Raw genomic sequence first — 26,346 nt, forward strand, 5'->3', positions numbered from 1 at the left:
GTTATAAGTACAGGTAGTGACCAGGGGCGTTTAAAGAGAGGAGGGGGCATCTCTCTAGCAGTGCTGTGGTGCAGTAGATTCTGGCTTCGTGCCAGAATCTACTACGCATGCGTGGGTCTCCGAGAAAATGGCGCCTGTGCTGTTTTCCTGGGGACAACAGTACTGTGCATGCAAAAGTCACCGGGAAAATGGCCGTCGATAATTCCCAGTGATTTTTGCTACTCTGCCGTGACGGCACTGCAGAACAGCACTCTGGAGTCATGGGTGCAGAGTGTGCGGTGTGAGCCTCCCCTGCACCCATTATAGATAAGCCCCTGGTAGTGACAGATGTCATAAATAACTTATATAGGCAGCATTTTAGGAGCATATAGAAAAGTTTAATTTGAAGAATAGAATGGTCCTAAAGTTCTAGTGCTCAAGGCTTTGAAGTGACAACATTCATATTTCTATCCAAACCTACAATACTGGGTATTTCCTTGAATAAAAATGTGGACATATATCAATGTATGTGCGAGGATGGTGAAGAGGTGCATTTCTTTACATTTTGGGGTCTAATTTTTTAATGAATGTACATAACCTTAAATAAGGGTTATTTACTAACATATGTAATAGGTTTATATCTTCACTAAAACCATAGCAAACAACCAGACATCCGCTTTCACTGTCTGAATTGCAATACACAGATCAAAAGCCATTGCTGATTGGTTGCTGAGGCTTCAGTGCAGCTTTACACCACTGGGCAATGCTATTAAATAATGCTTAATGTACATGTATGCAGACATGATACCTCCACTTTGGGGATATCCTCTATCAGCTCCATTGGGATCAATACAGCTCCACTTGGTACAGTAAGTATGATTTTCTTGCTATTATTGTCACTCCAAGTTTTTATAATTCAGTCATTGGGGCTCATTTAGAGTTGGACACATTAGCACTCCAAATGTGAGCAAAAAACACATATGCAATCCTTACCTGCCTACTCTCCCAGAACGGCTGGGAGGCTCCCGAAAATCGGGTGACACTCCTGGCTGCCTGGAAGAGTAAACAAGTCTCCTGGAACCGAACGGCAGTGAGTGCGGTCAGGTGAGGCAGAGCCTTTCCGGTCATACTTCAGTATACTCCAGAGTTTTACTATAAAAATAATATTAAAAAATTAAAGAAAATATTATAAATATCTTCTTTGTGTTATTCTAATAATTTTTATAGTCAAAACTCTAGAGTTAAAAGTGTATGGCAGGTGAGGCACTGCCTCCCCTGTCTACCTTTTCCACACATCCCTCATCAAAACACACCAAATATCAAGCACTATATACTGCTGCACCTTTGTATAATGCCCACATGAACCCTCGGGTTCATATACTTATGTGTAAATTTTGCTCTGATACTAGCCATGCCTCCTCAGCCATTTACCTCACTGCACGTCACTGCTGAACAGCACCCCACGTATACCCCACTTACTGAGCAAAAGTGGGCAGTCCAGGGGGGCAAGGTCATGATGAAGGCACTGTAATATCAGCACTTTATAGCGGGGACGGGGCCACGATGACGCGATCGAGGTACCACGCCCCTGCACCGCCCACGTATGACCATGCCACACCCCCTGCTCTGATGAGGAAGCCGTTCTGACTGCCCCCTCCCGGAAGGGGCAACCAGAAAGTTGGTAAGTATGATGCATAATAAAGTGCACTTATGAAGTGTAATATAAAACAAAATGAAATACAACAATCTGCACTATTGTTGTTACCACATTAAAAATGTAGTGGATCTTCTTTCCTGCAGTTGTCTGAATAGAAGTGCCAATTAAGTAATCTGAATTTTATATAATATTGCTGCAATGTTAACGATTTACGATTATCACTTAGCAGGTTCAATACACAATCGGCCAACTGGAAGCTGCTAGGTGGCACTTCTGATAGTCATCATCACTGCATATGGTTGCACCTGCCCTTCAGTAAGCTTGGCATGCGTCTAAGTCTTATTGTATTATAATTTCATGAACACCCCCTTACTGTGCTCAGCTTATGCACTTGCCGGCCCTACTGCTCCTATTCTGCCTCTCCAGGCATAAGGGGATAAAAGTCAACAGTAAGCAAAAAGTCTAGATACGCACATATGTGCAACAGAACACTAAATAAGCCCCACTATCTGTGATGCTGTAAAACATGGAAGTAAGTTGCATTGATATAGAGCCCAAATAGTGGTGATGGTTCTGCTCACAAAAAAATTATTTTAGGAGAAGGTTCTGAAACCTTTCTACAGCTGAGCAACGTTAACTTGAAATATAAGAAGGTTTAGGTGCTCAGTGTGACATCACTTACAAAAGGAAGTTTTCATTCCAAATTGGATTCAAGGTATTGCTCTTGACCTCAGTGACCTGGATGTACTTTGCAGGCAGCACTTCCCTTATACTTGAGCGTTTCTCCATTTTGTCTTTCTTCTTTCTGAAGCTAAATTTCCTCTCTTTCTTTTCCTCAGTTTCTTTTGAGCTTTGAACAATCATAATTCCCAGCATGCAATACGGGTCGCTGAAACCTATTCCAATTATAAAAAAAAGGCATATATCGAAATCCTGGACATGACGGAATTTGTACTTAATGAGAAATATACTTTCCTAGACTTGTTAAAACCCACCAAAAATGTTCTGCAATTTTCTATTTAAAAATGTCATCTCTGAAAATGAACAATTCAAGCATGCATGCCATTCTGGTTATTGGGACTAATAAAAGTCAGATATACAATGAGGAGCATTATAAAAGTGTGATAAAGAGTAATGGATCTGTTCAAAACAAATTGGATAAGTGATATTTAGTGATAGGAGCAATTAGTTTGCTGGTACGCTACAATGGGCTGAATATACAATGACACACAATACAATTATTACATGTAACATAAAAAATAGTCAGATAATAGGGTTGCTCAGCCTGGTGCCAATTAAGCTGCCAGCGATTGACCATGTTTTACTGAGGTGTCCAGACATCTCTTCAGGATCATAGTATCCAAGATTTCCAATTAAAATTACTTATTTTTTTAATGGCACTATTTTTGGGATCATTAAACTGACCACTAACTGGGGCGCCTCTGACCGTGTGATAAGGTCCAGCAGCCTAAAAAGTTTAAAAACATGATCAATTTGTGAAATGATTACAGGTTTAGTCGTTTGTTCAGACGGGTTTGGTATAGATATTGCTGTGTCGACATTATGAAGTCTCCACAGTGACTAAATCCTGTTCAGACCAAGAGGGGAGAGTCAGTGAGTGACAGAACAACAGCAGTAACCCTAAAGGGCAACTCCCATACATACAGTATAGCTGAATATTCTGTATGTGCATTACATATGATCTGTAATACAGGTGTATACAGGATTCCATTACTTTTGACCAGATTTCATTATATTTTACTGTATTTAGTCAACAATTACTGTAATATATACCATTCTAAACAAACAGCATGCAAACACCAAGTAACACCAAATAATTATGAATATATACATTTTATTTGCAGACATTATGTACCATTGCAAATAAATACAGAGACCTATTATACTGTGTTACATGTCGTTAGTTCAAAATCAATGGACAGTGTTAGCATTTACTGAGAGAATGATTAGATATTCATAGTAGGTCACTTACCATCAACCTTTTCCAATCAGAGGCCTCATATTCTAATAAAATTTAGATGGGTATGTTTATATTTTTCATTCAATGTTCTTAGCTTAAAAAGGTGACCCAAGACTGATAATCCAAGTTGAACTACTGTAGCAGTGAGCTCTCTACCGAGCCTGCTCTCTTCACAGGTCACATCTATACAGCTGTGTGGGCTGGAGAAAGCCAGACCCCGGAGAGAGCATAATATGTACAGTGCCCTCTGCAGGTCCACACAGTATCTAGCTCTAGGTAGTAAAGCAATAAATGAATAAAGTTAGAAGACCCTGGGATCTCTGCTGGCATCCAGGTATTATTATCAACACTTAGCCAGGAATAGATTTGAGCATATACTGTACATAAATATGTAAAGGGTAAAGTATGAATTCTGACCTAGTGTAGTATACAATCTACATTGTAAAATACATACAAATTTAATTCTGCCATCTGCTGGATGCAATCGGCACTGCAAGTGTGCTCTTTGGATACATTTTCTTTGTATATTTGGCCAATATTCATACATAATCCATACCCCATTGGTTCAAATTTGGTGTTATCATAGACATAAGGATATTTGACTGCATCTATAGGTTACTCAGATGGCAAAATCACATTTCCTAAACATCGAATTTGCATTTTACTTGAAATGTTTGTTATCTGCTTAGCTTTGAGACCAAGGGCTAACTTTACTAAGCTGCGGTTTCTAAATCCCGGCGGTTTCATGCTGATTTTGCGACACCCTGATTTACTAAGACTGAAACCGTTGCAAAACTTCTGAGAAAGCAGAATAGAATAGAATATCGAAGCACCATCAATGTTTTAGACCATGGAAAGAATAGAATAGAAATCCCATAATGATCAAATGGCAGTTTTCAATACTGCTGTAAAACCGTCAGCAAACAAAAAAATGACTAGGCTTATGCTGGGTGCACACTTAATGATGTGTACCCAGCACGATGTAGTCTGCGTTGGCTCCCGGAGGGGGTTCTGGCACACACTTGCTGATGCTGGCAGCGACAGCAGGTGCCATGCAGCATTCGGCAGCATGGCCCCCGCTAATGCTATCGCCCGTCCGACCTGCATGCAGCAGTACACAGTGGCCGATGTGGACGATATGTCATCTGATCGGCGAATCGGGCGACATATCATCTAGGGTGCACCCGGCTTTAAACTGGGTGATTGCTAAAACAGCAGGTAATAGAACTGATTTCGACAGGTAAGATTGATTGACTTGGGCTATGGAGGATTATGGGCATGAATCAGAATTGTACGCAAACCCAATGTTTTGCGTACAACTCTGATGATGGTTGTACCGTGCATGTGCAGAATGAGCCCTGTGAGACTGCACGCAGTGCCCAGTTTCATGCGTTTCCAGAAAATGGAGGCGTGTTGGCCCCATCACTTGGGAGTGCTGAGGCCGGTGTCTGAGTCTTCTGATGCAGGGATACTGGCTCACAAGCAGGCAGGAGGTGGCCATTCTGAGAAAGCTTAGGATTAAACAGATGGCCGATGCTGCAAACACCACTGATGGTCGCAGTTTTGATCTGATCCTGCATCTTTGGACGTAGACATGGGATCTGAGATGCCGGCAGGAGACATCTTTTTCCCACTGTCGGGATTCCGGCGCCGGTATTAAGACCGTCGGCATCCCGCATGCCGGGATGCAGACTACATCCCAGAAAACACACCTCAAACAGATAATATACAGAACTAGGAACTGCTTTTAAAAAAAAAAACCTCACCACAATTAGCAATCACTTTATATTTTTTAGAATGTAAGCTCCTAAGAGCAGGGACCTCTACCCTCTTGTGCTTCTCCCTACTTTACTTTCATCTACTTCTTACTCCCCACTTGGGCACCTAACACTTGGTTGCTTATGCTCTGCTGCTTATGTGGGTGTTATGGTTGCTAATGTAGCAATGTATATTATCCATGTTACTTGTCCTGTATTGTATTGTATTGTATTGTACTGGTCACTTATTATTTTATGTACTTTGTAAGGCGCTGCAGAACACTTGTGGCGCCATATAAATAAATGATAATAATATCTTTCTCCTACTACTTTCCTATAATTTTATCCACTCCTCACGAGCCCACAGAGTGAAAGTAGCCAGCTCTCTGTTTCTATGATATCAATTGAATGGTGCTCGCTATAACAAATAGAGTAGCTCAAGTAAATTAATATGAAAGAATATGAATAAAATAGCTTCTATTCAACAGTGGTCTATATGATGTCAATTGAGTGTGGTTTATATAAAAGCACCATTAAATATGAATACATTAGCTTCTAATCTGCACTGGTTTTCAATAGAAACTGCTGCCATTGGCCCTCATTCAGAGCCGCTCGTTAGCGGCAGTACGCTCGTTCCGAGCGATGTTTGCACATCTGCGCATGCGTACGCTTTTTAGTACGCATGCGCGAACCAGTCAGTGCGGCCGAAAATCCTTTGTACGCTATATAGCGAGTGCCTGCTATTTTGAGTGACAGAATGAGGCGTATGTGGGTGGTAACAGGGGAAGGTGTTTGAAAATGGGGAGTGGAGATCCGAACGCAGGCGTGCTTAAAGGTCAAAACGGGCGTTTTATGGGTGTGTATATTTAAAACAGCAGCGTCATTGACCACGTCACTGGGTTATTTTTAGGGATGAGCGGGTTCGGTTCCCTGAGAACCGAACCCACCCGAACTTCGGGGATCCGGGGCGATCCGAGCCCAAGCTCGGATCTCCCTGTCTGCCCCGGATCCCTCTCCCGAGGCAAAACCTCGAGATCTGCTGTCGGATCTCGAGGTTTTGCCTCGAGCGGCCATTTAAAAAAAAATGCCTTTGCCTTTAATGGGCAAAGTGCTGATTGGCTGACAGAGCCGTCTGTCACGGCTCTCAGCCAATCAGCATTATGGTGCTCATTTGCATGTAGCACGGACTCGTGAGATCCGTGCTACATGCATCTGTGTGATTGACAGTGACACAGAGCACAGATGGGTCAGTGAGACCCGTCTGTGCTGCTGTGTATTTCAATGACACAGATGCACGCACGGACCAGGAGATCCGTGCTACTTGCATCTGTGTCATTGACACAGAGCACTAACGGGTCCGTGAGACCCGTCTGTGCTGCTGTGGTAAATAAAAAAAAAAAAAACCTGTGTAAAAAGAGAAAAAAATGGCGTCCTCCCCCCCAAAAAAAGAGCAACCAGCCCCGGGCATTAGTGACCCAGTGCTGGGTGTGCTTAAATACAGGGGACAAACGACATAGGGGTCCCCTGTACTTAAACACAACCAGCACCGGGCTAGTCAGAACCAGAGCTGGTTGCCAAAATACGGGGGACAAACGACGTAGGGGTCCCCCGTATTCTGCGCAACCAGCTCTGGGCTCTGATCCGGTCCTGGTTCTGGAAATACAGGGGAAAAAAATGAGTAGGGTTCCCCTGTATGTTCCAGAACCAGCACTGGACTTTTTCTAGCGGGGGGCTGATGCCACAGCCAGGGGAGCCCTTTCACCGGGCCCCCCAGCCGCAGCATCAGCCCTGACCGCTAGTCAGCCCAGGCCGGGGATCCCTGGAGAGCTGGGGACCCCCCCAATAAAGGGGTCACCCTCTCCAGGGCACCCCAGGCCCAGGCTGATAGCCCGGGGCTATCCCCGCCACCCCTGGTGGCGGTGGGTGGCGGGTTGATTGTGTGGTGTGGTGTAAATAAAGAATATCAAACATTGTCTTTACAAGTAGAACTGCAAGTCCCAGCAAGCCTGCCCCGCATGCTGGTACTTGGAGAACCACAAGTACCAGCATGCAGGGCATTAAGGGCCCACTAGTACCTGTAGTTCACCTGTAAAAAAATGTTTAAAAAAAACACAGGACACACACACCGTGACAGTATAAGTTTATTAAACATACATACACACACACACACACACACACATGTACACATACTCACCTATGTAACCCTGTAGCATCGGTCCACTTGTCCGGTAAAGTATCCATAGGGGACCTGTGAAAAAAAACATACTCACCATCTCCTATGCGAGGTTCTGTCCTCTTCGTTCCAAAGTAGGCATCCCCGGATTTGGCAAAAAAAAAAAACGAAAACGCGATCCACGAACTTAGTACCGTTCTATAGAACGGTACTTCCCGAATGAGAGCTTAGCGGCGGGGTATCACCATGGAAACCCCGCTGCTAAGCGTTCATTGGCTGAGAGAGGCCATCTCCCGTCTCTCTCAGCCAATGAACGGCTCCCTCCATTGTAGTCAATGCTGGGAGCCGCAAGGTTATTAAAGTTTACCCTGCGGTTCCCACCATTGACTACAATGGAGGGAGCCGTTCATTGGCTGAGAGACGGGAGATGACCTCTCTCAGCCAATGAACGCTTAGCAGCGGGGTTTCCATGGTGATACCCCGCCGCTAAGCTCTCATTCGGGAAGTACCGTTCTATAGAACGGTACTAAGTTCGTGGATCGCGTTTTCGTTTTTTTTTTTTTGCCAAGTCCGGGGATGCCTACTTTGGAACGAAGAGGACAGAACCTCGCATAGGAGATGGTGAGTATGTTTTTTTTCACAGGTCCCCTATGGATACTTTACCGGACAAGTGGACCGATGCTACAGGGTTACATAGGTGAGTATGTGTACATGTGTGTGTGTGTGTGTGTGTGTATGTATGTTTAATAAACTTATACTGTCACGGTGTGTGTGTCCTGTGTTTTTTTAAACATTTTTTTTACAGGTGAACTACAGGTACTAGTGGGCCCTTAATGCCCTGCATGCTGGTACTTGTGGTTCTCCAAGTACCAGCATGCGGGGCAGGCTAGCTGGGACTTGCAGTTCTACTTGTAAAGACAATGTTTGATATTCTTTATTTACACCACACCACACAATCAACCCGCCACCCACCGCCACCAGGGGTGGCGGGGATAGCCCCGGGCTATCAGCCTGGGCCTGGGGTGCCCTGGAGAGGGTGACCCCTTTATTGGGGGGGTCCCCAGCTCTCCAGGGATCCCCGGCCTGGGCTGACTAGCGGTCAGGGTTGATGCTGCGGCTGGGGGGCCCGGTGAAAGGGCTCCCCTGGCTGTGGCATCAGCCCCCCGCTAGAAAAAGTCCAGTGCTGGTTCTGGAACATACAGGGGAACCCTACTCATTTTTTGTCCCCTATATTTCCAGAACCAGGACCAGATCAGAGCCCAGAGCTGGTTGCGCAGAATACAGGGGACCCCTATGTCGTTTGTCCCCCGTATTTTGGCAACCAGCGCTGGTTCTGACTAGCCCGGTGCTGGTTGTGCTTAAGTACAGGGGACCCCTACGTCGTTTGTCCCCTGTATTTAAGCACACCCAGCACTGGGTTACTAATGCCCGGGGCTGGTTGCTCTTTTTTGGGGGGGTGCACGCCATTTTTTTCTTTTTTTACACAGGTTTTTTTTTTTTTTTTTACCACAGCAGCACAGACGGGTCTCACGGACCTGTCATTGCTCTGTGCCAATCACACAGATGCATGTAGCACGGATCTCCCGGGTTCGTGCTACATGCAAATGGGCACCATAACGCTGATTGGCTTCCTGTCTGCCACTGCAGTGCCACTCCTAGATGGGCCACGTGTTTGTGCCGCCCCCTTGTGTCGCTTAGCATAGTCATCCAGCTTCCTCGGTACAACCTTTTGGCCTAAAAACAATATTGTGAGGTGTGAGGTGTTCAGAATAGAGTGGAAATGAGTGGAAATTAATGTTATTGGGGTTATTAATAGCGTAGGAACAAAAAAAGGCCCATTTATGTGATTTTAGCGGGTTTTTTTTATTTTTTAAGAAAAAATCCAGATCCAAAACACAAAACCCAGAACCCAAAACACGGAAGGGTGGTTTTGGCAAAACCAATCCAGATCCAAAACACGAAGAAAGATCCAGATCCAAAACCAAAACACAAAACACGAAAAGTGTCCGGTGCACACCCCTAGTTATTTTATAGCCAGAACTGCACGCAAATTTGTGGTAGCAAACACCAACCACAAGAATAGCGAGCAGTTCATACGCTGGTCGATGTACTCGATTAATCTAATAAATAGCGGACATGACGTAGGATGCGAGCGGCCAGGGGGCGTTTTTAACAAATAAACGAGCGTATGTTTTGCTCGCTCGTTCAGACTTAGAGGTGTGAACAGACTGCAATGTGCGTACGGATCATTTGAATAGCCACCCCTTGTTTTTAAACGAACGACCGCAAATAGCATACGGCTCTGAATGAGGGCCATATACAGTAGAACACACCATGGCAGGGTGTCATTTAGAACCTGACGGTGATGGACAGTGGTTTTAGTTTAGAGAGAAAAACTGCTGCTTAGTAAATATTACCTATTAGAGCTGAAAACCACTGTCAATCCAGGGCGGTTTTGAAATGATACCAAACCCGTTGCTTAGTAAATTTTAACAAGCTTAAGCAATTCTCTGTTTCCAATTTATAGAATGCTTTGGGAAACTGCTCCTATATAGTAATCCTGAATAAACACTATAACACAGCCTAAATAACCAGTTAAAATAGTTTTGGATCCCAGTACAAAGGATATACCTGACAGTGTGACACATGAGTATTTATATGGTCGCACATTGACCACATATTGATATTAAAATATCAGGGATTTATGTTAATTTTTGCTATTTTTTCATAATTCTCTCATAGCAGAGTTATAAATTTATGAGCACCTGAGAAATGTACTATTTAATACGTTTTTAAATTTCGTAACTATATCTAGGTTTATTCATCTTTTTTAGAATAAACAAATTAAAAGCAGATACACACATTATGCAGGAAGAGGAGACTGCTGCAGCTGTAGCATCCCTTGGCCCATCGCTAACAGTTAAAAAGAAGGGGGCCCGCCGGGTTCCTCCAACAAGCCCGGATAATTAGTACCCATCAGCGACCCTGCCCCTCAGACAGTGCATCTCCATGCTTCTGTATAGTCACCTCCCAGTCACTGCCCAGGAATGGCCAATATCTTTCCTATACAAAACCGTGTATGTTACATTACGGGTTGGATGCCACATGAGACTACACATATATACTCTTAAGGCCTGTTACCCTACACAATATGCAATTGAAGCAACAAGGAAATATATGTAAATATAAGCAAAAGTAAATACACACATTAAGGTTAAGCCAGTTATACTTGAAATAATCTGAAACCATTTACTTTCTAATCTGTCTTTTATTTACAAACAGTAAAATATTTTTGATAAATCCTGAGAATCAACCACTGCTAGACCACGAGATTACAACACTAGTCTTCTGGCCCTTTGTGTCCATCAACAAACGTGAATTACAGCTGGCGCTACGCACTCAGGAGCCTTGCGGATCCAATAAGCCTGTTTATTGTATGAAAAAGACACTGGCCCTCATTCAGAGGCAGTCGCTAGAAGCGACTTTCAGTGCGGCCTCCTGGTCGCTAGCTAAGCTAAATTACCACCCACTGCTTAGCGACTGACCAGGGTGCTGGTCGCGATGGTCAAAACCATCGCGACCATCGGGGATTGTGACGAGACTCTAAGGTTGGGTCTCAGCAACCGCAAGCCCCAGGGAGCTTCCTGCTCTGATCGAGCTGGAAACTCCCCACTGGCATCACAGCTGATGTCAGTGCGGCCACCCACAAAACGGCAAGCGTTCCGTCAGGATCGCCTCCGTTTGGGAAACCACCCCCCGCCCCGCCTACACAACGGGCCGAGCTGTCAATCAACATCGACAGCCGGCCCTATTGTAGTGAGCTCCGGAGCGAGATAGTTTCTCTCTCGCTCTGGGCTTGCGCACGCGCAGTGCGGCCGCTGCGCGTGCGCAGGACCAACACATCAAGCCGGTTGCGAGCACTCAGCGCTTGCGACCGACACTGAATGAGTTCCACTGACTGGAAGGTGAAGATCACAACTAGATGATACCTGGTTGTTATACGTATGGCAAGTTAGCGAAAGCTGGCAATAATGGTTAGAAATGCAAAGTAAATTATACTATATTCTCAGGATAAAAGATGGGCACTAGTTTATTTTTGCCCTGACTCAAAAAAATGCAGTTTTCTGAGGTTTAATCTCAATTACTGTATGCACCAAGCTCCAGAAAGCAAAACTTTCCAGAGCTTGTTCCCATTAATAGAAGCCCATGGGCTTCTTATCAGAGTGTTCCCTCAGAGGGATCCAATAGTATCCATCCCAGGGTCCCCCGCGGCTTGCGCTGACAGTCACTGGCTGATGGCGCGCATATACAGAAGGACTCTCAGGTCATCAACACAGAAGTCCCCACACTGCAAAGGACAGCTCTTATTACTAAACCCCGCTATCTATGCCATCATTGGCGGGGTTCCTCGTATCCAAAATGCCATGCTTGATGCATCCAGCCCCTGGACTGTAATAAAAAAAAAATCGACTTGATGTAATGCTGCCCATCCACTTGTAGATGTGGGGATGACGGCACGATTACAACATCGTAATTGTGCCGTCGTCTCCCTAGGGGTGAAGTGCATACACTGAACGTTCAGACGTTCAGTGTATGCACATCAATCATCCCCGAACATGAGCAACCTGACGGTTGCTGTTCGGTGATAGATGTCGGAAACGACCAGCGGGCGCGCACCTCGCTGGTCGTTTTAGATATTAAAATGCCAGATTTGCAGCCGATAACTGAGCGAGTACACGATTACGATGTCATAATCGTGCAATAGCTCAGCATTATCGGCAAATAGATGGGCACCTTGAGAAAGCTCCCAATGCGTCATAACATTTCAGTATTAAATGTGTTATTTATTATAGATTAGATTTATTATATACATCTGAATCCAAATATTATTATATGGAAAAATTATAATATTAATCTACAACATTTGTATATGTTTTTATGTTTTATATAAATGTTAGCTATAATTGTATGGTTACAAAGGTCAGGTGTCACTGGTATAAATGAAACAGTACAGTTGTGTGTACACTCAGGGTAACGCATGCACAGTAGGAGATAATTGCTCAACCGTGCCAACATCGGCTCTGCATGCAGATATCGTCCATCTCTGGATCAGCCAAAATGAAAATTATTTTAATATATTTGTAACAATTAGTTAATTTGGTCTTTATGCTTATTTTCTAACAATCACTCCAGCATTATTCTTAGCAGTGTGACGGTGTCTAGGATCGTCTCAGTTCCCCGGAGCAGGATTTGAGTCGGACTGAAGTGGGAAGTGGTTAAATGGACGCGCCTTGCGGCGTTCTGCATAATGCACATGTGCAAAAGAAAGAAACCAATGAATGCACATGCGCCGGATCAGACTTAAGCCGCGTATCCACTAGCAGATACCGGCATGACAGTACGATTAAGACATCGTAATCGTACCGTCGTTCCCCTTCCCCCTGCAGTGCCTACACTGAACGGTTGATCGTTCAGTGTAGGCACATCAATCATCTATGAACATGGGCAATCTGTTGTTATCGGCAGATTGACCAGCATGTTCAGTAGATAATCGATGTCGGAAACGACCAGCGGGAGCGCGCATCGCTGGTCGTTTCCGACATAATAGTGCATGATTTGTGCATGATTGCTGAGTGATTGCATGATTACGATGTCGTAGTCGTACAATCGCTCAATAACATCGCGTAGTGGATACGCGGCATTACACTATATGACGGAGATTGATCTGTCAGTTTCCACACTTATGAAATGGGTAGCGGTCATGCGTTTGACAGGGACAGCCCCATTTTGTGGGAGTGTCATGGATGGGAAATTCACTTCCATTTGTGATCACAGCGTTCAGGAGGAGATAAGGACGTCTGTGTCTGATGGATGCTTTGCCTCTAGCATGGGACTGGTTCAGATACTATACCGATGACGGTTGGGCTGGCATAGGCTTCCACTGTCAGTCGCACAGATTTACAGCACACTTTAGTGGATTCTCACATTTACAATATGAAAGTAAGTAGAATGCCGTGGTTGTACGGAAAAGTGGCTGCAGGTGTGTACGAATCAGATTCAAGTCCTAAGCCTGACCACAGATATGTTGCCTGAGAGCACTCCCCACCCCTTGACTGGGAATACATACATTTGCACTGCTTTTGACTGTCTTTCCTTGATAAATATAGTTGCTTTAACAGTTTGCACTGACAGTTTTGAGCCAGAAACCAAAAACAGATGCAGGAGTGGAAGATACATTTTGTTTTTATAAATAACTAGCACTTTTTGCACTTTTGCATTACTGTGCATAAATGTATCTTCCTTATACCCGATTGTATCTCAATTGTATATATGTATGTAAGGATGGGGAAAAGAATAATATAAATCTAGCTGATAGCATCTGTTAAAATGGTTTTAAAAATAGCACAGTAGACCTTCGTAACGAAACAATGCAGTTCATACAAAGGGCAGCAAGCTTGTTTAGCACTTTCACACAAAAACATTACTGTGAGTATTTTTGTTCCCATAACTCAGAGGCAGCTAGATTCCCCAGATGAGGAGCTCAGAAACCTCAGCCATGCCAGGATCTGTGCTCTCCTTCCCTGCGCTGTCTGCAGCTTCTCAGCAGGGGAAAATTATTATGCTTAACCCATTTATAAGCCAGGCCTCTGCCACAATATATTCATATTCAGCTCTCTGTGAGCATACCCGGGGCTGGATTAGCTGCTAGTCATTTGCCCCAAGCTGGGCCCCCAAGAAATACATTTTGGGCCAGAGGGCAGCAACTATTTTAGGACAAGGAGGTGAATGGGTCCCAAAAAGAGACTGTCCGGGTCCCAGACTAGCTGCCCTAAGCGCCACTGACATGAGCTAATGATGTTGCAATGCTGATGGTACACAGTAGGGTCTGATTCATAGGTGGGCGCTATTGCAGCCCCGATTGCGACTTTTTGCAGAGTCACCTCGGTGATAATACGCAAATGATAGTTTCATCCTTTTCCTTGTTTACTAGCGTGCGCCGGACTGTGCAAGCCCTGGGACGCCAACTTTCAATGACCGTAGAAGGTGTAACACCATTGGTGGTTCTGAACACTCTACCACAGGCGCACCATCGACCCTTTCCCAAGCCTATGGCAAGTGCAGTGTCTTCTGAAATTCATATGAACATGACTTTGTGGCTGTGACTCTGCGTATGAGAATGCAGCCGTGTTCTTTGACATGCCTGTGACTCTCCCATGACAGCCTGTTTTGCATTCTATTTAGGCCAACTTCCAGTCACCACCTAGGCATGCCCATGGTTTTGCCAAGCCATTCCTAATGCCCCTTCGGATGGTGTCACCTGGTGCGGCCCGCAGTCCCCTAGTGATGCCACTGCTAAGAGGGATACTTCCTAATGCAGGAAATTCTACTTTAATTGGAGAGCTTCTTAATTTCAGCACACTGGGCCTGACTGAGATGTACGTAAACCTGATGGTTTGTGTATATCTGCGATATTTTGTGGTCTGCGCATGCACAGGACCCGTTATGCTCATGTGCAGAATGGATCCTGTGACCTCGCTCACAGAGCCCCCAAGCCGCAGCCTGATTGACATGCTGTGGCGTTTGGGGGGCGGTGAGTGGCTGGTTAGCATTCCTGTAAATGGGGGCGTGTCGCCCCCAATTCTGAGAGGGACGAGGTCATGGTCTGTGTCGGTGGACGCAGATTTTCTGGCCTCACAAGCTGCCAAGAACCAGCCAGGCTGAGTAAGTTTCATCTTTCGCAGCGTGGGGAAAGGAGCCATTATCGCGATCATTGGTTGCTATGGTGATCAGAGGAAGCGTCTATGGAGGCTGCACTCAGATCACAGATACAGCAAGGAGGTGTCTATTTCCTACAGACACTTACTTGCAGCTGTGCAGTACCATCCATCCCTCAATCAGGCCCACTGTCCCTTTCTGGTACAGTCCTAATCTCGGAGTGCAATCTCCAGCCCTCCAGCTCACCTCACAAAGGCTGTAATCTCCGACTGTGCTGGGCTCACTGATAAGCTCAGCTGTGCCTGTAAGGGTAACACAGGAGTGTGGGAGATGGATATCAGTGTAGAGCTTTACTGACAGGCAGAGATAGAGACCGCCACCTATATGTGCTCTGATGAGTAATCCTTCTCAGGCCGGGATCCACTTGTATAGCAGCTAATTCCGTAACTTGGTAGGCAACTATATGACTTGAGCCCCCCAAGCCTCTTGGCCCCATAGCTACACCCATGGCGCCAGCTATACGGCTGCACTGCCCCTATACATCCACTTGAGAGAGCAGCCATAATTATAGAGATCCGTGGGAAGTCGCTGGATCCTTGCATACACTTACTTTTGAATAGGCCACAATTTTGCCTACATGCCCACGATGCACCCAAACTTATACAAACTGTCAATGCCTTAATGCCATCCAGTTATACCCATTGATCTGCAAGTGGAGATCTGGCTGACTTGTGCGCTACTCCGAATAGCCACACAGATATACAGAAATGCAAATGTTTTCCTCCACCGTGAGCCCAGTGCGGATGATAGCAGATGCGTGGCACTGTGAATGAGCGCCTTTGTACTTTAATGGCTTTGTTACTCTTCTGCGCTTTGGGTGATGACAGTTTATGGTAACAATAAGGGGCTGAGTCACAAGCAAAAGCAAACGCAGCAGCGTCTATTGGTGGCCGCCCGTCTGCAACTTTATGCAAATGAAAATGCTATTACAACGTCTTTTCCTTTTCTACATCCATGGGGCCGAGAGTGCAAGGACTGAGACGCCCACGCTTAGTGCCTGTGCACGCTGTAATACTCATTGGTCGCACCATAATAACTTGCACCAGCCCTGTGGCAGGTGCAGATTCTCCATCTGACTATGGCCTCCTATGCCTGCGGCTGTGCGTCACAACACTCCCATAACCATAGATGCCAACATTCTGGTTACCACTTTCGGGAGGGGGCAGCCAGATCGGGAAAATCGGGGGCGTGGGCAGAGTTTATGGGCAGAGTGGGGGCGTACCCACATGATCGCATCATTTTGGCTCCATCCCTGCTACACAATGCCGAGATTTCCATCATTGTGCAGCAGGTGGTGGGGCTAAAATGATACTATTCCCCCACTGCGGGGGATTCTCATACAATCGTGGGGGGGGCAGGAGGGGTCCGTGGCTGCTGGGAAGCTTTCTTGCCTTTCTGAGGGGCCGTAAGCGGCACCCGATTTTCGTGAGGCTCCTGGCCAAATTGGGAGGGTAGGCAAGTATTCCCATGACGCGCCCACTGAACGGACCATTTTTCTGTGCTCCACTGGCCACCTCCCAGTCACTGTCATCACTTTCCACAGTATTTCTGATACCGTCTGTGCCGATAGATACAGCGCCTTTGCGCGTACACTCTGGGTAATGCATGCGCCATAGCGGTTTTCAGATGTGTTTGCGCATGCGCAGTTGCAGATAATCGCTCAACTACTTAAACATCAGCATTGGGTGTGGGCTCTGATCCAGACCCTAAGGGGTCTATGTACTAAGCCTTGGAGACAGATAAAGTGGATTGAGATTAAGTACCAACCAATCAGCTCCTAACTGTCACTTTAGAGGCTGTGTTTGAAAAATATCAGGAGCTGATTGGTTGGTACTTTATCTCCATCCACTTTATCTCTCTGCAAGGCTTAGTACATAGACCCCTAAATGAGGTACAGACATGAAATGGTTTCGGACACTGATATATTTATACGGATAAAGTGGATCTTAGCATCTCCTAGGGGTAAAGTTATCAAAGTCTGCCAGCTGCTAGTGGTGCTGGACTCCAAACAAATTTATAATTATAAGAAGGGGAAAAAAGCTTAAATAAAAATAAAAAAACAACATTGAATCTGCACCAGTTTCTCTTTTTTTTTCTTCATTCAATTTTGTTCCAGTTTTGAGAGTGGGATAGTTTGATAAACAGACCCTGTGGGCCTGCTCTGATTTTTTTTTCTTTCTTATCTATGTCTTCAGCTATTAAAATAAAACAATCACTTTTGCAACAAGTGACCATTGATGTACGTAAAGGCCCATAAGGAATGTACGCCCCCAGCTTACTCGCTTTCAACTGTTATTGTTGACCTGTAGTCAAGAGTGACACTTCCTTATATATAGATGAATGGCTCCTGACATGTGCCTACAGCTGCTGTCCTAAGTACTAGCACAAGGCCATGCCCGAGCTCCCAGTTACGGGATCTGGAGGATGCACATCTGGTATGCAAAAGCTGCTTTGGTCTTAAGGGCTGCATTCTGCCAACTAGAATTGAACCGAAGATATAAGTACATAAAAAAAGACTTCAAGCACTGGATTTATGTCATTTATTTGTGCGTATACACCAGCACAAACACAAAGCTGTATCAGTCACTGTTGCAAAAACCCCACAAAGTCATGTATGTATATTACTGTATGCATGTGTGTACAGTATATATATGTACAGTATCTATATATATATACATATATATAGATAAATCTACTGTAAATGCACGTATACAGTAATAGAGTATATACATAAATGAGTGTGTGTGTGCACACATTCACACACACACACACACATATATATATATATATATATATATATGTATAAAGATAGATACCTGTACACTAAGATATATATATATATATATATATAGGTGTGTACTGTATGTGTGCTTCTTGTAGCTCTTTTATTTACAATGGAACAGTTCTTAGTAAGTCACCTGTATCCAGCTTACTCCTGCTGTCTAGGTAAATACTAAATAGCTGCTGTAGTCATAAGCAGGTCAATCAGCTCTGTGTCTAACGGAAGGTGTGATAAAATGTGTAATTCCATAAGAAGTGTAAACACACCTTGATCCAACTAACTTCCCCATATGTTCAGGAGGCTGTGCGGTCCTATGTATTATAATGCTTTAGATAAATTCATTGTGTAGCAGTATTGTTGGAAATTATGTTTATATATAAGGTTCAAATACATCCCACACCCACTCCCAAAAATATACTGGTAGGTTAATTGGGTCCCAATAAAATTAACCCTAGTGTGTGTGTGCATGTGGTAGGGAATATAGATGGTAAGGGTATAATTTACTAAAGTGCAGGTTTTTAGAAGTGGAGCCGTTTCTCATAGCAACCAATCAGATTATACTTAAAATGTATCTAGCACCTTCTATAAGATAGTAGCTACAATTAGATTGGTTGTTATGGGGAACAACTCCACTTTTAAATTCCCGCACTTTAGTAAATATACCCCTAAGCTCCACTGGGGCAGGGACTGATATGAATGGACAAATATTATCTGTAAAGCGCTGCCAAATATGTATGTGCTATATAAATAACGGGTAATAAATAAATAAATGATGGATCTTTTTCTTTTTGAAGGGGTAAAAGAAATGATACACACATAAATATCCTGGATTGACAGTAGTATGACATTCTGCAGGGTCTACACCTTCTCTGCAAGATTCAGGTTTGGAAAAAACAACCTAATATCTACGATTTCAGTGCACATAACAATATTATCTCTTCCAGGTGATCTTCATACCACCAGCACAAATATATTCACGGCTTCCTTGTGAGAACAGTCCATTGGAGACATCATAAGACTGAGTGTTGCCTTGAAAGCTGTCAGCTGAAAGGATTCTACTTTATCTTCATGATCAGGGTTCCAGTGGGATGCCTTGAGTACAGGGGCAGAACTATGGGAGACAATGGAGGCGCCTGCCGCCGGGCTCCAGCTTTGAAGGGGCACCTCCTCCATTGTCCACAACATATTCACCCCACTTAGAGCTGTAACTATGGGCCTGAATCAGACCCGCTCGCGAGCGCACAGCACTCGCAAGCGGGTCGATGGTCCCCCACTGCGCATGCGCGAGACCCGGCCAGTGATGGGTGCTTCGTCGCTACGGGTCTCGCACCAAAGCGGGGCAGCTGTCGATTGTGATTGACAACTTGCCCCGTTTTGGAGGTGGGCAGGGGGGGTGACTGGCCAAACGGAGGCGTTCCCACGGAACGCCTGCCATTTGGGGGCGGCCCCACGAGTGATGTCAGTGGTGAGCATCCGGCTCTATTAGAACCGAAAGTTCACTAGGGCTTGCGGGAACGAGACCCTACCACAAGGGTCTCGTCACAAGCCCCGATGGTCGTGACCATCGCGGCCATCACCTGGCCGCTCGCTAAAGCTGTGGGTGGTCACCCACAGCTTAGCGAGCGGCCAGTAGGCCGTCTTTAAAAAAAAAACAGGGATGCCCTGATTCAGAGCGAGCGCTCTCAAAGAGCGTCCGGCTCTGAATCAGGCCCTATGTACCCAGAGTTTACCGTCACGGCCACCCAATACATGGCACCCCTTCCCGGCACCTGAGAAGCCACCATACACTAGTGGAGAGCTCCATGTCAGACCATCAGCTGCTGCCTTCGTCTATCTATAGCCTGTCTGCATGTGAATTGCTACATTACAGTGTCAGCGGCTATGATGGGGGTCACCAGATTATAACTTGCCTCCGGGCGTCTGGGATGAACTTACACCACTGCTTGACTAAGTCTCATTATCCCTTTGATGGGTTTAGGAAAATAAGTTGCAGACAGTATAATGAAATTATACAATCTTAAAGTATATTTTAAAAATCAGGTCTGTCTGTAACGGACATTAATTTCCACATACACCTACTGCATGAGTATCATAGCCAGTAACTTGGGCTGGTCCTACAATCAGGCAGCTGCCTAGGGTGCCAGGATCAGGAGGTGTCACTTAGTCTGCCTATAATAAAATGAAGGAGACACCCTTCTTGTACTTAATGCAAGTAGTGGCTGCGGAACTTATGAGATGCCATCTCTGCACTTTCAACTGAGGGGCAGGGAAGTGGGTAGTGGTGGTGGTGGGGACTTTGCTCTGGATGCAAAGAAACCTTGAATCTGTCTTGCCGGAAGCCAAAAACTTGTGTGTTGCAGAATACAGCCACCAGGGTTACGCTAGCAAAATGTCAGTATATAACCTCCATCTGGATTTACATGCGTCAATGAAGCCTTCACTATGCTCAAAAGAATCATCTAAATAAAAATAACATTAAAGAAAGGACATATATTAGGTACTTCCCAAGGAGACAAAATAGTAATGCAGTCATGCAAAGAAAATGGATCAGTATACGCTTACAAAATGACGCCATAGCACTCGTATACAGTGCGGTCACCCAATTATAGCGAAACATGCTGCACAAAGGTCCTCCGACACAGCCTGCTACTGTATGTATCAGATCCATTCCCTTCCTGTGATTTGGAACAAGCTGCAACATTCTGATATACTGCCTGTGGTTTCTATACAGATGTAATAAAATAATGATACAACATCAAAAGTGGCAAATAGAAAAAAATATATTTTGTTGCTGTACATTATGTGCAGCCTGCGATATCATATCCTCCTGTGAGCCTCCTATTAAAGTTATATTAACTTCATACTTTATGACATTGGCAGGGATCCCATATATGATCACTCTGGTCTTGGTTGTGGGTGAAATTTCCAGTAGGAAGACATAAATGCTGCCTAGTAGATAACTGGATAGCTGATTTGTATTAATTTGTTGTGTATTATAATTTAGTACTAATGATAATTTATCATTCTGAACATATTCCCATTAAAGATAATTACTAGAAGCAGTGGTTTCAATTACACTACAACCGTCATCAAATGAGGCACAAGAGGAGATACAATGGTGTTCTTGAGCTATTTAGAGTGAGTGCTAGAGCAGTCAGTATAATTAACTTCAATATAAGCCTGTTAGAAGTAGATGCATCATGTATACAGACAGGTAGAAGAGAGTTGAGAAAGATATATGCACTATACATATATATATATATATATAGTCCAGAGTATATATATATATATATATATATATATATATATATATAGTCCAGAGACATGTATTTCAGGAAATAAAGAATCACGCTGGCATACGATGACCAGAGTGGCAACATCATTGGGATGGTGGCTGCTGTTCACCAGGTTTAGGCAGCCTGTGGCTCTCCAGCTGTTGTTGAACTATATATTCTAGCTAGCCTAGTTCAACAACAGCTGGAAAGCAACAGAGGTTGCCTATCTCTGTTGTAGACCAACATCTGGAGGTCCAGAGAAGGGAAGGAAGAGCAATACAACTGCATCCGTGGCATCAGAAGTGGAAAGAGTTGAGATTAGGATTGAATAAAAGATGTACAGTATATGACAACAACTGTTAGAGATCTTTTACGCTGGTTGCAAATGCTGTAGGGAACAAAATACTGAATATGACAGGAAACACAACCAACGATAGTCCTCAGCTGGGCCACAAGCACAATTACAGTATTTCCCATAGAACTCACCGTTGGCATCTTTTGCAAGGAGATTTCTGGCCTGAACAACTGTGACTGTTAAAGCATAGACAGGAGCCTAGAAGAAAGCAGACATCAAATAAGAACCATAAACCTCTGATGTTGATTGCAGTGTAATATGTATCTCTTGGCGATTCATCAATTGTTAAAATACATTTTATTGTCAGTACTGCTGACATTGCCAGTGGCAGAAGAGGCTGGTGCACCTCCAGCGTACACAATGTTACCGGGTTATTTGTGGAATCCCAGGCACATGAGTATTGGTAGACAGTAGACAAAGAGAAAAGGTACATCCGTCACCCCGACAGAGAACCAAACTGACAATCTTCGTGTATATAGTTTCTCTTCCAAGAAATTCCTGTGGCAGTAAGATGCCCCCAGGACTTATGACACAAAGCTCTTGGAACTGCAAAGAGGAAAGCAAGGATGCCATAGAGGGAAAGGGACAGAAAAGTGTAAGATCTCAAGAATGATATAGCACGGGACAAACAGGCAGAGTCCTCAGGAACACAATGATAGGGAGTGAGAGACAAGGTCAGAGAACAGCAGAACTGGACAAAGTAAGAATAATACACTACATATAAAGGTGTTATTGAAGGAGACAACGTTTACACACAGACACATGGAACAGATCCAAAGGCATGAATTGAACAAACAAGGCTAGGGACTGTTAGGACTTTGGGCCTGATCCTGACCCAGTCGCAAGCGCTGTGCGCTCGCAACCGGGTCGATGGTGGGCCAGTGCGCATGCGCACGACGGAGCCAGCTCCGTCGTGTGCATGCGCGAGACCCGGATAGCGACGGGCAAGCTGTCGCTCCGGGTCTCGTACCAAAGGGGGCGTGCTGTCGATATTGGTGGGCGGGCCGGAGGGGTGGCTGCCCAGACGGAGGCGTTCCCATGTGAACGCCTCCATTTGGGGGCGGCCCCACTGACATCCGAGTGATGTCAGTGGGAGAGATTTTGGCTCTGTCAGAGCCGAAATCTCTCTGAGGCTTGCGGCAACGAGACCCTACCACAAGGGTCTCGTCGCAAGCCCGATGGTCGCGATGGTCTTGACCATCGCGACCATCTTCCTGGCTGATCGCTACAGCTGTGGGTGGTCACCCACAGCTATGCGAGTGGCCAAGAGGCCGCTCTAAAAAAAAAAATAGCCCGGCCCTGATTCAGAGCGAGTGCTCTGTCAGAGAATCCGGCTCTGAATCAGGGCCTTTGTCCTTTATTTTATATCTGTCCTGCAGTACCTCTGTGCCACCAGAGGTGCTGCTGATGTATTCTGACATTTTCTCCTCACATGCAGGAGTTAATATCACTCCCTTATTTAATCACCTGCACTTGCTTCACAGACTATTTAGTCCTGCCTCTCACCATGCACCTTGCTGGTCATTGATTGTTTTCCCTGGACTGTATTCCACTACCTGAACCTGCGCTCCTGTCTACTGGACTTCTGCAAACTGTAGCTCCACTGCTGCCTGAGTCTGTCTCATCTACTCTGCAGCTTTTTGCCTTTGCTTGTATCCAGTCTGTATATCTCCAGCCTGTACTCTGTGCAGCTCCAGCCAGCTGAACCTCTGCAAACTGTTGCTCCTACTGCTGCAGGTGAATCTGACTCATCCTCTCCGCATGGTTATTGTTCGAATCCAGTCTTGCATATCTTCTAGTTTCTGTTTACCGCCGGTTCCACTCCGGTTCAAGCCTGTGGTTCCAGTCCGGCTCAAGTATCACTCCTGGTTTTCCTGAATTGCCTGGACTATGTTTTTGTTTCAATAAACAGTTTCTATTTCACTATGCTCCTGGCTCTACAGCTGTCATTACAAGTATCCAGTTACACAACAGGGACAAAACAGGAGAGAGATGAGAATAAAGTAGTATACAGAGCAAGATACCTGGACAGGACATGATATGTAAAGACCAACAAGACCAGGAAAGCAGAACAGAACAGAATAGGAACAGGCACAGAAGAAGCCAGAATGGTCAGAGAACAACCAGACAAAAACTAGGAAAGGCAGAATAGTCAGGGAAAGACAGGAGTAACAAGGCAAGACTGCTTCAGGCCCAGGGTACGATGAGACAACAGGGAAAATAGACTTGGAATAAACATCAGCTGGAGATTACCACAAGGCAATGATTGTTATAAAGAAAATGAAAGACATATTTACCATGTGCTCTCTCATTAGCACCTGCTATTACAGCTAGTCACAAACATTATAAACTAAGACAGCACACTAAGCTGTATTCTATAAATATTCTATTAATGTTTGTAGGGTTAGAACAGAAGACAGCAGGTGATTTTACAATCATTATTATTGGTAACGACAGCTCAGTATAAAATAATGCACTTATTGTCAGCTACAGTATATTTAATAGGAATGGTATTCATGCATTTAAAAAGAATATAAATGTAAATCATATTGACAAACCCCATATTTATATTATCTCTGTGGAAATCTCTGTATGCTGAGAGCTAAGAGGTAAAAAGAGAAAGAAATGCAAACATGGACTGTGATAACATACGATGGGGCTCACAGAGCAGTTTACTCAGCCTAATTCAGCGGCATATAAAGTGGAATAATCGGTAAACATATGAGAACTGTCAGTGCGCAATTAAGAAGTTAATCCCTGTGAAAATAGTGCTGCTCTAACATCTAAGTGACTGAACCATCATGGCACAAATGATCCTCCACCACATAAAGAAACCATGTGTGCTTAGTCTCTCTTTTAAGTTCACTGTATTCACTGACCTTGGCCTTTTCTTACACAGCTGCCTTGGTGAAGCATAGATAAATCAGACTGGATGCCTGTCATCCCGCTGCAATTTGTCTGGGAAAACGCTACTACTCCAGTCTCTAGCAAATCTGCTGACCAATTAGGTCATTTTAGATTGAACTGGTTGCAAATCAGAGCCTATACTGTCCAGGAACAGTCAGTATGGTCAGTGACCAACAGCGCTAATTGTGCCCTGTAGGATCTGGCCGGAGTGCTAAGTGCCAAACCTGGCATTGTTCTACAAACTATGGTCAAACAGGGCATATAAGGGCATCATTTTCCTTCAGTAACTTTTTATTACAATATTAACAGCAGAGTATGTAGGAATAAACCAATAGATCCTGGGAGATAATAAAGTTGTCATATCATAGAATGTTACAAAGAGCAGCTGTCCTGTGTGTATAAATAGCACAGAACAATATGACAGAACACTACTGAAAAACATTACTGAAAAATAGAAATCTAGTTCACTTCTAAGCGCTTACACCAAAACATAACTGCATTTTCCCTGGTGTAGACATTGTAGGTCGCATTCTTATTCAGCAGTGGTGTGCAAGAATGTACATGGGTAGGAGAACACGTACTGTACAGTGTTTATGTCATAACTATGTACTCCTATGCCAAATACTTGTAGAATATGATGGCATGCATCAGAGACTTTGAAGATTTTCCGGGAAGTTGGGAGCTACAAAATACCTGTGAAGGTTACATCTGTTAGAAAGCAATGTGCTCCTGCACTGTCTCCTCACTGTGCACACATGCTGGGCACTAGGACCCAGAGTCTGCAGGGAGGTCCGACCTACAATCGGATGTGCCACTGCACATGTGACTGCAACCATCTTTACTTTGTACTGTGTAGAGTGACATGGTGGGATGCAGAAGTCTCCTGTTTAGCTCATATGAGAGAACCTGGCTAAATAGCTGATATAAAGCTGTTCCAGCATCCCTGCACCACCACCTGCAAGCAGCATACACTCACTGACTGGTGAGCTGAATGAAACCCAACTCCACTCCACCACCAGTGTGCATGTAACAGTGAGTACTGCTGTACCAACTATCTATCAATAAACCAACACCACTGGTTTAGTAACTGGGCTGTTACAAAGTTTGAAGTATCCACTGGTGTGTGCCTATATAATGCTGCAATATTAACGCCTGCACACACATCATTTCCAACAACATCTTTTCAGAAAATTGCCATATGGACAACCCTATATTAATTAACATGACCTGATCTCTGCAATGCACATTTGGGATGGCCAATCGACTATCCCGTATTGAAATTCCGAATCTATATGGTGTTGGCTTGCAGAATATCTTTGTGGTAATAACAATTTCTGCAATTATTTATATGTGGTAATGCGCATACGCAGTAACAATCTTCACTAGGTCTGGGGCTGGCGTTGCTGCTCTTAGATTCACTAAGGAACTGAGATAGACTATCAGAAGACACCAAGAAGTTCTCTGTGTCTTCTGATAGGCTTTCTCAGCGTCTCAGAGAATCTCAGCTTGCTGCTAGGACAGCCCTAGACGGATGTAGGGAAGAGGTGGGTAGAAAATGCAGCGGCTTGTCAGTCAAAGATATTTCTCAATCCGTCCACCCAATATATTGTCTGAAGTGCACTGTCTAGAATGTCACATTGCATCCTGCCAAAATATTGATGGCTCAGAAATATCGGGGATCGATGTCCATCCTTAATGCATAAA

The 26,346-nt window shown here is 44.6% G+C and overlaps 1 protein-coding gene across 1 annotated transcript in view; it reads right to left on the reverse strand.

Moving 5' to 3' along the window:
* The window catches only part of BAIAP3 (BAI1 associated protein 3), a 417,423-nt gene that overhangs the window by 126,837 nt on the left and 264,240 nt on the right, over positions 1–26,346 (reverse strand). Inside the window, exons 7-8 of the mRNA XM_088452009.1 lie at positions 21,867–21,933; positions 2,319–2,532 (exon numbers count right to left, since the gene is read on the reverse strand). Of these exons, the coding sequence (XP_088308135.1) occupies positions 2,319–2,532; positions 21,867–21,933 (281 nt within the window). The remainder of the gene's footprint in view (positions 1–2,318; positions 2,533–21,866; positions 21,934–26,346) is intronic.

The sequence above is a fragment of the Taudactylus pleione genome, unplaced genomic scaffold (genome assembly GCF_031769625.1).
Source record: "Taudactylus pleione unplaced genomic scaffold, aTauple2 ptg000032l, whole genome shotgun sequence".
Taxonomy (NCBI): domain Eukaryota; kingdom Metazoa; phylum Chordata; class Amphibia; order Anura; family Myobatrachidae; genus Taudactylus; species Taudactylus pleione.